This window comes from Apodemus sylvaticus, chromosome 2 (assembly GCF_947179515.1).
Source record: "Apodemus sylvaticus chromosome 2, mApoSyl1.1, whole genome shotgun sequence".
NCBI lineage: Eukaryota > Metazoa > Chordata > Mammalia > Rodentia > Muridae > Apodemus > Apodemus sylvaticus.
The window spans coordinates 115,043,763-115,055,951 of record NC_067473.1 but is presented as its reverse complement, the minus strand read 5'-3'; the positions used below and the strand labels follow the sequence as shown (position 1 = coordinate 115,055,951).

Below are 12,189 nucleotides of genomic sequence, written 5' to 3'. Positions count from 1 at the left end.
ATGACATTTCAAATTTCTTTCCTGTATTATTTCTCAAGCCAAAATAAAGTTATTGGGGAAATGTCATAACAAATTTTATCGTGTTTGGTTGTTTTCTTAGGTTAATTAGTGTAATTACTAAGGCTTCATATTCTACTGGGGCTCACATCATACCTTCTACCTACAAACCCTCATTGATACATACGAGCATGATTAAAAGGAAACAATAAAGTAGCCTCTCACAGGGAAAGCAGTATGGTGTTCACATTTGTTTTGTTTTTTTTTCCAAAACTGTTCTCTAAATTTGCTGTTGGTTCCTAGGACTAGGGAAGGTGTATTAGAAATCCCAGTGCTCTTGCCCTGATCTCTTTCCACTGGTGTGGGTGTAAGAAGTGATAAGCCATATTACTTGGAGAAATAAAGTGATCACTGATCTTCTAGAAAATATCCTTGGACAGTCTCTCTTTAATGCAAAAGAATGAGGTGGCAGGACACCAGCCTTCAGAAACATCAGTCATGTAAGGGAATACAGCTGTGTTTGTACGTATGGTGGTCTCTAGCATCATATAGATCCTTAACAATCTGCTGTGACTACCTTCCTTAAGTGCTTACCCCATGCTCATCCTCATTACTCAGTCCTTGTAGTAACACAGCTCAAGGATGGAGACTGCAGCTTGGGGTCAGTGTCTCTAGTTTGTAGGAAGCCAGAATCCTCTGCCTGAACTTCACTATTTCTTGACTCATAGCCAACTAAATATTGGCAAGTGTTTCAGCTTTGTCTTGTGTATGATGAATATTCTCTAATTGCTGCTGCAATTCTGTTGGCTTCATGTTGAATATGCTGCCTGTTCCAAACCGAATGATATTGTTTTCAGAACCAGGGAAAGATCTTGTTTTCTAGAGAAAATGCAGCTTGATTGTCTGTACCTGCTAATAAATGCTCCCACCCCAGTACCACATCACTTAGGGTGGTGACATTCATTTTAAAAAGAAACCCCATGAGCCCAAAACTCATAACTTGGCATTGAGAATTGTGGAAGAACAAGTTGCCAAGAAATATAGAAATCACTTGAAAATGTGTAAACAGAACATGTCCAAGTATAGCATGGGCTCATGACCGGAAGTGTATGTTGTCAATTTCAATACTGTATAGGGGCAGAGCAGCATCCTATCCATCAGTGCTTGGGGGATAAAGAGATGCCAGGTGGTTGTGAGAACCTAGAACAAGGAACGTCAGCATACCATGCAGAAGTCCTCCTGACAAATCATCAGATGTAAGTGCAGTTTTTAAAAAAAAAAAGGATATTTAAGCTAAGTCCACCAGTCAATAGATGCTCTTGAGGAATGACAGAGAAATCTGGGTAGTACTTTTCAGGACTAATGAGGCACCTTATGTTGTTTTCCTCCTGTCTTTTCTCCCCATCCCCTTTCTCAGTGTGGGCTTCAGTATCCTGCAGGCCATAGATCCTCAGAAGCCTGGGCTGCAGTGAAGCTTGTCTGCTCCAGTCCCATTGCTTCTATGCAGGCACTTGGAACAGCTCAGTACTCTCCAGTAGCACATTGCCTAAGTATGAATCATGGAATTTAAAATGGCACCCCTGAATGGAATGTATAAGAAAACCAATTGAGCAGGCTGGTAAGCTGTGTTTCTCCAGGAAGCATCAGCTCCTGCTTCCAGGGTCCTGCCCTGTTTGCACTACTGCCCTGTCTTCCTTCAGCAGTGAAATATAATGACCTTAGAATTGTAAGCTGAAATTAAACCCTTTCCTCCCCAAGTTGTTTGTGGCCATGGTGTATTATCACAGAGATAGAAACCTTTACTAAGATACTCCCCTCTCTAAAGTCTTCTAACAGAGCTAGCGAGTCCCAAGGGTATATACTCTATGGAATCCTAGTCTCACTAGCTTCTGAGGAAGAATTAGAACTCATCCTTTTATATGTAATTTAATTGCTTTAAAAAAAATCTCTTTGCTGGTTTTCTAGTAGAGGCTAGAGTTATTAACCAGCATAACTGTGCTCTCAATCCTGCTGAGAAATTAGTCTCTTTAGTGACAGGAGAGCCTTCTCTTCTGATGATATTAGGATGCAGGCTCTGGGAGCAGTAAGGGTGCCAGTGAGGTTGACACCGTTCTGCATTCATTGGTGGTCTTTTTCTTCTATTATTTCTCCCAATGAAGGCTTTTCTTAAGAGTTAGGTAATCTCAGTGTTATATACACATTGACCTCTTGTGCTCTGGGCCATTAGAACACACTGACTACCTTCATGTCTGTCCTTTGGGGAATGATTCTTCTTACCTTTTGTTTGTTTGTTTGTTTAAAATTTTTATTCGATATATTTTTTATTTACATTTCAAATGATTTCCCCTTTTCTAGACCCCCCACTCCCCGAAAGTTCCCTAAGCCCCCTTCTCTCCCCCTGTCCTCCCACCCACCCCTTCCCACTTCCCCGTTCTGGTTTTGCTGAATACTGCTTCACTGAGTCTTTCCAGAACAAGGGGCCACTCTTTCTTTCTTGTTGTACCTCATTTGATGTGTAGATTATGTTTGGGGTATTCCAGTTTTCTAGGTTAATATCCACTTATTAGTGAGTGCATACCATGATTCACCTTTTGAGTCTGGGTTATCTCACTTAGTATGATGTTCTCTAGCTCCATCCATTTGTCTAAGAATTTCATGAATTCATTGTTTCTAATGGCTGAATAGTACTCCATTGTGTAGATATACCACATTTTTTGCATCCACTCTTCTGTTGAGGGATACCTGGGTTCTTTCCAGCATCTGGCAATTGTAAATAGGGCTGCTATGAACATAGTAGAGCATGTATCCTTATTACATGGTGGAGAATCCTCTGGGTATATGCCCAGGAGTGGTATAGCAGGATCTTCTGGAAGTGAGGTGCCCAGTTTTTGGAGGAACCGCCAGACTGATTTCCAGAGTGGTTGTACCAATTTGCAACCCCACCAGCAGTGGAGGAGTGTTCCTCTTTCTCCACACCCTCTCCAACACCTGCTGTCTCCTGACTTTTTAATCTTAGCCATTCTGACTGGTGTAAGGTGAAATCTCAGGGTTGTTTTGATTTGCATTTCCCTAATGACTAATAAAGTTGAGCATTTTTTAAGATGCTTCTCCGCCATCTGAAGTTCTTCAGGTGAGAATTCTTTGTTTAACTCTGTACCCCATTTTTTAATAGGGTTGTTTGGTTTTCTGGAGTCTAACTTCTTGAGTTCTTTATATATATTGGATATTAGCCCTCTATCTGATGTAGGATTGGTGAAGATCTTTTCCCAATTTGTTGGTTGCCGATTTGTCCTCTTGATGGTGTCCTTTGCCTTACAGAAACTCTGTAATTTTATGAGCTCCCATTTGTCAATTCTTGCTCTTAGAGCATATGCTATTGGTGTTCTGTTCAGAAACTTTCTCCCTGTACCGATGTCCTCAAGGGTCTTCCCCAGTTTCTTTTCTATTAGCTTCAGAGTGTCTGGCTTTATGTGGAGGTCCTTGATCCATTTGGATTTGAGCTTAGTACAAGGAGACAAGGATGGATCAATTCGCATTCTTCTGCATGCTGACCTCCAGTTGAACCAGCACCATTTGTTGAAAAGGCTATCTTTTTTCCATTGGATGTTTTCAGCCCCTTTGTCGAGGATCAAGTAGCCATAGGTGTGTGGGTTCATTTCTGGATCTTCAATCCTGTTCCATTGATCTGCCTGCCTGTCACTGTACCAATACCATGCAGTTTTTAACACTATTGCTCTGTAGTATTGCTTGAGGTCAGGGATACTGATTCCCCCAGACTTTCTTTTGTTGCTGAGAATAGTTTTAGCTATCCTGGGTTTTGTTATTCCAGATGAATTTGAGGATTGCTCTTTCTAACTCTGTGAAGAATTGAGTTGGGATTTTGTAATCTGTAGATTGCTTTTGGCAAAATGGCCATTTTAACTATATTGATTCTACCGATCCATGAGCATGGGAGGTTTTCCCATTTTTTGAGGTCTTCTTCCATTTCCTTCTTCAGAGTCTTGGAAGTTCTTGTCATACAGATCTTTCACATGTTTGGTAAGAGTCACCCCAAGATACTTTATACTGTTTGTGGCTATTGTAAAGGGGGTCATTTCCCTAATTTCTTTCTCAGCCTGCTTATCCTTTGAGTATAGGAAGGCCTCTGATTTGCTTGAGTTGATTTTATAACCTGCCACTTTGCTGAAGCTGTTTATCAGCTGTAGGAGTTCTCTAGTGGAGTTTTTTGGGTCACTTAGGTAGACTATCATGTCATCTGCAAATAATGATAGTTTGACTTCTTCCTTTCCAATTTGTATCCCTTTGACCTCCTTATGTTGTCAAATTGCCTGAGCTAGTACCTCAAGTACAATATTGAAAAGATAAGGAGAAAGGGGGCAGCCCTGTCTAGTCCCTGATTTTAGTGGAATTGCTTCAAGTTTCTCTCCATTTAGTTTGATGCTGGCTACCGGTTTGCTGTATATTGCTTTTACTATGTTTAGGTATGGGCCTTGAATTCCTGTTCTTTCCAAGACTTTAAGCATGAAAGGATGCTGAATTTTGTCAAATGCTTTTTCAGCATCCAATGAAATGACCATGTGGTTTTTTTCTTTGAGTTTGTTTATGTAGTGGATTGCATTGATGGATTTCCGTATATTGAACCAACCCTGCATTCCCGGGATAAAGCCTACTTGATCATGGTGGATGATCGTTTTGATGTGTTCTTGTATTCGGTTTGCAAGAATTTTATTGAGTATTTTTGCATCGATGTTCATAAAGGAAATTGGTCTGAAGTTCTCTTTCTTTGTTTGATCTTTGGGTGGTTTTGGTATCAGCGTAATTGTGACTTCATAGAAGGAATTGGGTAGTGTTCCTTCAGTTTCTATTTTGTGGAAAAATTTGAAGAGTATTGGTGTTAACTCTTCTTTGAAGGTCTGATAGAATTCTGCACTGAAACCATCTGGTCCTGTGCTTTTTTTTTGGTTGGAAGACTTTCTATGACTCCTTCTATTTCTTTAGGCATTATGGGACTGTTTGGATGATCTATTTGGTCCTGATTTAATTTTGGTATTTGGTATCTGTCAAGGAAATTGTCCATTTCCTCCAGATTCTCCAGTTGTGTTTGTACAGGCTCTTATAGTAGGATCTGATGTCACGGGAGTGACATGACTACACAGACACGCCTAGGTGCTGTGTGATAGTAGTTAGGATGAACATTCTAGGAATGGCAACTGCAGTACTGTGCAGCCCAAAGGACACTCTGACACTAGTGTTTCTCTCTGTTAATTAATTAGGCAGTGGCTTTCATTATAACATTTTCATACTTCTGTTTCCCTGCACCAGAATCTAATGTGTGTCCCTCCATCTCAACATAAGCAGGTGAGCAAGAACCTAAAAATTTTCACATGCCAAATAAAACAAGGTTTTTATGTAATGATAAATCATAGATCTGAACAAAGTTCGAATTTTAAATTTACAGAAACTAGAGGGGGGAAAAACCTTACCTATTGTAGTAGTAAGGAAATATTTTTATAGAATATATATGCTAATGATTAAATTCAAAATTGATATGCTGAACCTAACAGAAAGCCTTCTGTTCATAATGGTCTGGCTAAGAACAATAAAAATAGGTATATAGTAGCTTTTTAGACTAGATAATACAAGTAAGAATATACCATTAATCTTATAACTTAGCAACAATGACAACCAAAAACCAAGAACCAAAGCAAAAACAAAACAAAGACCAAATACCAAAACCACAATACACTTTAAAGTAAAGGGGAAAGTCTAGTGGGCATATGACAGAAGACCATAAACAACTGAGGAGAACTCAGTAATGCTCATCACAAGTGTTGAGGAGACAGGCAGTCAGGGAGGCAGGCAGACAGACAGGTAGACAGATGAACACACACACACACACACACACACACACACACACACACACACACACGCGCGCGCGCACACACACTCACACAATGGGGAGGGCAGACAGACAGACACAGACAAAAATAAATGTTGGCAAGAACTATTTAGAGTTGCTTCTCTTATACACTGCTTTTGGGGATATTTAATACTACAGCACCTTTCAGAAAAATCTGTCAATTTCTGAAAAAGTTGAACATATTGATTTTGACACAGAATAAAAATGAAAATAAATGGAACCAATGAAATGACCATGTGGTTTTTTTTCTTTGAGTTTGTTTATGTAGTGGATTGCATTGATGGATTTCCGTATATTGAACCAACCCTGCATCCCTGGGATAAAGCCAACTTGATCATGGTGGATGATCGTTTTGATGTGTTCTTGGATTCGGTTGGCAAGAATTTTATTGAGTATTTTTGCATCGATGTTCATAAGGGAGATTGGTCTGAAGTTTTCTTTCTTTGTTGGATCTTTGTGTGGTTTTGGTATCAGCGTAATTGTGGCTTCGTAGAAGGAATTGGGTAGGGTTCCTTCTGTTTCTATTTTGTGGAATAGTTTGAAGAGTATTGGTGTTAGGTCTTCTTTGAAGGTCTGATAGAATTCTGCACTGAAACCATCTGGTCCTGTGCTTTTTTTGGTTGGAAGACTTTCTATGACCCCTTCTATTTCTTTAGGGGTTATGGGACTGTTTAGATGATCTATTTGGTCCTGATTTAATTTTGGTATTTGGTATCTGTCTAGGAAATCGTCCATTTCCTCCAGATTCTCCAGTTGTGTTGAGTATAGGCTTTTGTAATAGGATCTGATGATTTTTTGGATTTCCTCAGTTTCCGTTGTTATATCTCCCTTTTCATTTCTAAGTTTGTTAATTTGGATACTTTCTCTATGCCCTTTGGTCAGTCTGGCTAAGGGTTTATCTTGTTGATTTTATCAAAGAACCAGCTCCTGGTTTTGTTGATTCTTTGTATGGTTCTCTTTGTTTCTACTTGATTGATTTCAGCCCTGAGTTTGATGATTTCCTGTCTTCTTCTCCTCCTGGATGAAATAGCTTCTTTTTGTTCCAGGGCTTTCAGGTGTGTCATTAGGCTGGTAATGTATGCTCTCTCCATTTTCTTTTAGGAGACACTCAGGGCTATGAGTTTTCCTCTTAGCACTGCTTTCATTGTGTCCCATAGTTTTGGGTATGTTGTGTCGTCATTTTCATTGCGTTCTAAAAAGTCTTTAATTTCTTTCTTTATTTCTTCCTTGACCAAGGTATCATTGAGTAGAATATTGTTCAGTTTCCACGTGTATGTGGGTTTTCTGTTGTTTTCGTTACTATTGAAGACCACTTTTACTCCATAGTGATCTGATAGGAGGCATGGGATTAGTTCAATCTTCTTATATTTGTTGAGGTCTGTCTTGTGACCAATTATATGGTCGATTTTGGAGAAGGTACCATGAGGTGCTGAGAAAAAGGTATATTCTTTTGCTTTAGGATAGAATGTTCTATATATATCTGTTAAATCTAATTTGTCCAAAGCTTCAATTAGTTTCATTGTGTCCCTGTTTAGTTTCTATTTTCCTGATCGGTCCATTGAGGAAAGTGCAGTGTTGAAGTCACCCACAATTATTGTGCATGTTAGGTGCGATGTGTGCTTTGAGCTTTAATAAAGTTTCTTTTACGAAAGAGGGTGCCCTTGCATTTGGAGCATAGATGTTCAGGATTGAGAGTTCTTCTTGTTGTATTTTTCCTTTGACCAGCAAGAAGTGTCCCTCAGAGTCTCTTTTGATGACTTTGGGTTGAAAGTCAATTTTATCTGACATTTAAATGGCTACTCCAGCTTGTTTCCTGAGACCATTTGCTTGTATAATTGTCTTCCAGACTTTTACTCTAAGGTAGTGTTTGTCTTTGACCCTTAGGTGTGTTTCCTGTAAGCAGCAAAATGTAGGGTCCTGTTTAGGTATCCAGTCAGTTAGTCTATGTCTTTTTATTGGGGCATTGAGTCCATTGATGTTAAGAGATATTAAAGAATAGTGAGTGTTATTTCCTGTCATTTTTGACGTTAGTTTTTAAATTTGATTGGTTACCTTCTTTTGGGTTTGATGAAAGGTTCCTATCTTGCTTTTTCCAGGGTGAAGTTTCCCTCCTTGTATTGGTGTTTTCCTCCTATTATCCTTTGTAGGGCTGAGTTTGTGGATAGATATTGGGTAAACTTGGTTTTGTCATGGAATATCTTAGTTTCTCCATCTACGGTGATTGAGATTTTTGCTGGATATAGTAGTTTTGGCTGGCATTCGTGTTCTCTTAGAGTCTGCATGAGATCAGCCCAGGATCTTCTAGCCTTCATAGTCTCAGGTGAAAAGTCTGCTGTGATTCTGATAGGTCTTCCTTTATATGTTACTTGGCCTTTTTCTCTTACTGCCTTTAATATTCTTTCTTTGTTTAGTACATTTGGTGTTTTGATTATTATGTGACGGGAAGTAATTCTGTTCTGGTCCAGTCTGTTTGGAGTTCTGTAGGCTTCTTGTATATTCATTGGCATCTCTCTCTTTAGGTTAGGGAAGTTTTCTTCCATAATTTTATTGAAGATATTTGCTGGCCCTTTAAGTTGTAAATCTTCACTCTCATCTATGCCTATAATCCTTAGGTTTGGTCTTCTCATTGTGTCCTGGATTTCCTGGATATTTTGGGTTGCAAGCTTTTTGCTTTTTGCATTTTCTTTAACTGTTGAGTCCATGGTTTCTGTGGTATCTTCAGCATCTGAGATTCTTTCTTCTATCTCTTGTATTCTGTTGTTGATATTTGCATCTATGTCCACTGATTTCTTCCCAAGGCTTTCTATCTCCAAAGTTGTCTCCTTTTGAGTTTTCTTAGTTGTTTCTACTTCTGATTTTAGATCCTGGATGGTTTTGCTTAGCTCCTTCACTTGCTTGTTTGTGCTTTCCTGTAATTCTTTAAGAGATTTTTGTGTTTCCTCTTTCATGACCTCAGCCTGTTGACCAAAGTTCTCCTGTATTTCTTTAAGTGTTTTTTGTGTTTCCTCATTATTGGCTTTTGTATTCTCCTGGATTTCTTTCAATGATTTTTGTGTTTCCCTTGCAAGGGCTTCTAACTTTTGATCCATTTTCTCCTGAATTTCTTTAAGTATGTCCTTCATGTGTTCCTGTACCAGCATCATGACCAGTGATTTTAAATCCAAATCTTGTTTTACTGGTGTGATGGGGTATCCAGGACATGCTGGTAAAGGAGAATTGGGTTCAGATGTTGCCATATTGCCTTGATTTCTGTTAGTGACGTTCATGCGTTTGCCTTTTGCCATCTAGTTCTCACTGGCGTTAGTTGGTCTTGTCAATGCTGAACTCACCAGTGCAAGCTGCCCCTTCCCAGGTGGCCTCTGGTGCACAGCTTACCTCCTGCACTGCCTGGAGACAGGGTGATGTTGCCCAGGCTGTTCAGACCCCAAGGAGACACCTGAAGGCTCCTGCTGAGGCCCGCTGGATTCACAGGAGCACACCGACTTCTCCCCGCTGGCGGCCCGGAAGCCCCTCTTGCCTCTTTCAGGACCTGGAGATGTGGTGTTGCCACCCAGGCTGATCTGGATCTGGAAGTGGAGAGGTCTGAGAGCTACCGCCAGAGGTCTCAGGACTGAAGCCTAAGCTCTGTGCCACAGGAACGACTTCTTACCTTTTATGTGTTGTGGACCATGACAGGAGGCTTTTTTCTTTTTATTTACCAGGAGGCTTTTTAATGATCCTTGGTTAATAGCACAAGACTCATTCAGCAATTCTAGTTAAATCTACATATCTGTACCTCCTAGATCTTCCTAGGCAAGGCTCGAGAAGACCGTGCTGACAGCAGGACATGCCCTTCAGTGTCTTCCCTTGAGAACTGGATGGAAACTGCTGCATGTGGGCAATGGAATCTGCCTCTGGGTAGGAAGGCTCTCCCCAGCTGCCTTGCTCTGAGGAGATTTAGCCATAACCTCTTCTTATTCCATTTATCTAAGTAAGATGTTGCAGGAAGAGGGCTCTATGGATGTTCATCTGTGTCACTGATTGACTAGCTGAGTGTTCATTAAAGATAGCCAGAAAGGAAGAGGGGTGACTTGGTAAAACAGCTTTGAGAAAATTATTCCACAGTTAAAAGAGGAAATCAGCAAGCTATGAAAATGCAGACGGGACAAGAGTCTAGAAGTTAAGTGTACCCATGTCTGCTGTTCCATTTTAGGCTTGGGAATGGGGGTCTTCTTTCTCCTGTCCACCCTTCCTACTGTATTTCTGAGTTCTGTCTTCAGTCCCTTTCTTTGCCTGCTGTGCTTCCCCTGCCGCCCCCCCAATGTGTGTTTGTAGGGATGATTCCAGTGGTTGCTTTTCTTATTGTAACAGGCATGTATGTCAGAATCAAGGCAAGGCGGGAAAGGTTTGTGTTAGTTCAGAGGATACTTTCTATCATGGTGGCTGGAGCAGCTACATCTGAAGCAGCAGAAGTGTTTAACTGAGGCTTATTTCGTGGTAACCAGACTGGGAAGCTGTCATAGTCACTTTTCTATTGCTATGAAGAGACACCATGACTAAGGCAGCTTATAGGAGAAAGAATTTATTGGAGTTTACAGTTTTAGAGGGTGAGTCCATGACCATCATGATGGGAAACATGGCGACAGGCAGGTAGGTATGGCCCTAGATAGAAGCTGGAAGCTTCTATCCTGAGACACAGCTATGTTATGGTGTGGGTTTTGGCTCTAAGGGCTCTTTACATATTCCGGGCAGTACTTTTATAAATTATATGATATGCAAATATTATTATCTATCACATAAATCATCTTTTACTTTGATAATATCTTTGTAAACATGTTTTTAATTTTTATGCAACCTAATTTATCTGTGGTGTTTTGTTGTTGCTTCTGTGATGTTGCATTTGACTACTCTGCTTCTTTTCATACCTAAAATACATCAATGTTAACTTTATATTATGTTAACAAAAGCACTTACTGAAATGCCAATCCATGCCAGGCATTGTTGGGGTCTTTTTTCTTCTCCATTCTTTTCCATTATAGCCATTACCTAAGGAGAGGGATCTAAAAGAGTGTTCACTCATTAACTAGGATGTGACATAGGGAAGATTCACACCCAGCTCTAACTTCACTTCCACACACTTCTCTCTACTAGTGCTCTATATAATATTGACCAGACAGTAGAGTTAATGCCAGGAGCAAGAAATCAGACTGTATTGTATTCGATTTTTATTGCTTCTGTTGTGTATTTCCACAAATTATGGTCAAGCAACGCAAGTTTATGCTCTTGCAGTTCTATAAGTTCAATGTGAATGCCCAGGTACCTAGCATAAAGGTCTTGGCAAGGCTGCACTCCCTTCTGGAGACTCTTAAGAACATTTGTCACTTCACTCATTTAAGGAACTAACAGTTCCTCATGTTGTCCAACGGAGTCCACCTCCCATGCCTTGTAGCCTGTCATTCCTTCAGATCTATTCAGATGGGCAATGCCCACATGGTGAGCTGCTCAGCACTAGTAGTCATTAGAGAAGCACAAATCAGAACAGCAGTGAGCTGCAATGTCATACCACCACAATACCTATAATCAATAAATTAGAAATAACAAGTGTCGGGAAGTTTGTAGGAAAGTTTGTAGGGAAGTTAGAGTCCTTGTGTAGTGCTAGTAGGAGGTTAAATGATGTTGTCCCTGTAGAAAACAGTTTGGCAGTTCCTCAGGAAGTCAAACAGACTTTTCTTATGATCCAAGAGTTCTATTATATACTGAAATATTTAAAAAAAATATTCAAGACAAAACTATAACTCCAACTCCAGGAATTCTGATGCTTTGTTCTGGTTTCTGTATGCATACACATGCATGTGGCGCATATACAGATGGTCAGACACACATATGCGCACATAATAATAATAATAATATACTCAATAATAAAACAATTTAAGATTGTGTATTCAGCCTAATTATTAGTAGTTCCACAATTTAGTGAAGTTTATATGACTAAAGAGTCACTTGAAGGTCAGAGCTCTAAGAAGTTTGAAACATTCACCACTACCTCGATACTGCTTCTGTCAGCTTTCTGTCCTTTAGAAATTAGTAGGTGACTGCTTAGGCTCGATTACTAAAGTAACATAGAAAACAGAAAAGCTTAGATCAAGTGTGTACACATAGGCCAGGCTGGTCTCTACTCACTAGATAGCCAGGGATGTACTTGAACTTCCGGTCCTCCTGCCTCTGCCTCCTGAGTGCCCAGGCTATAGGCATGGGTGAGCATTCTCAGCCTGTCTGCTCTTCTTGGGCCCATA

The 12,189-nt window shown here is 40.1% G+C and overlaps 1 protein-coding gene across 6 annotated transcripts in view; it reads left to right on the top strand.

The window, feature by feature from the left end:
• Exoc6b (exocyst complex component 6B) overlaps window positions 1-12,189 on the top strand; it is a 521,360-nt gene that overhangs the window by 405,881 nt on the left and 103,290 nt on the right. For 2 of the 6 annotated variants that reach the window (XM_052174155.1, XM_052174156.1), the window contains exon 21: window positions 9,700-9,814. The exons of the other annotated variants lie outside the window; for them this stretch is intronic. In XM_052174155.1, coding sequence (XP_052030115.1) covers window positions 9,700-9,814 — 115 coding nt within the window. The remainder of the gene's footprint in view (window positions 1-9,699; window positions 9,815-12,189) is intronic. 6 annotated transcript variants of the gene reach the window in all.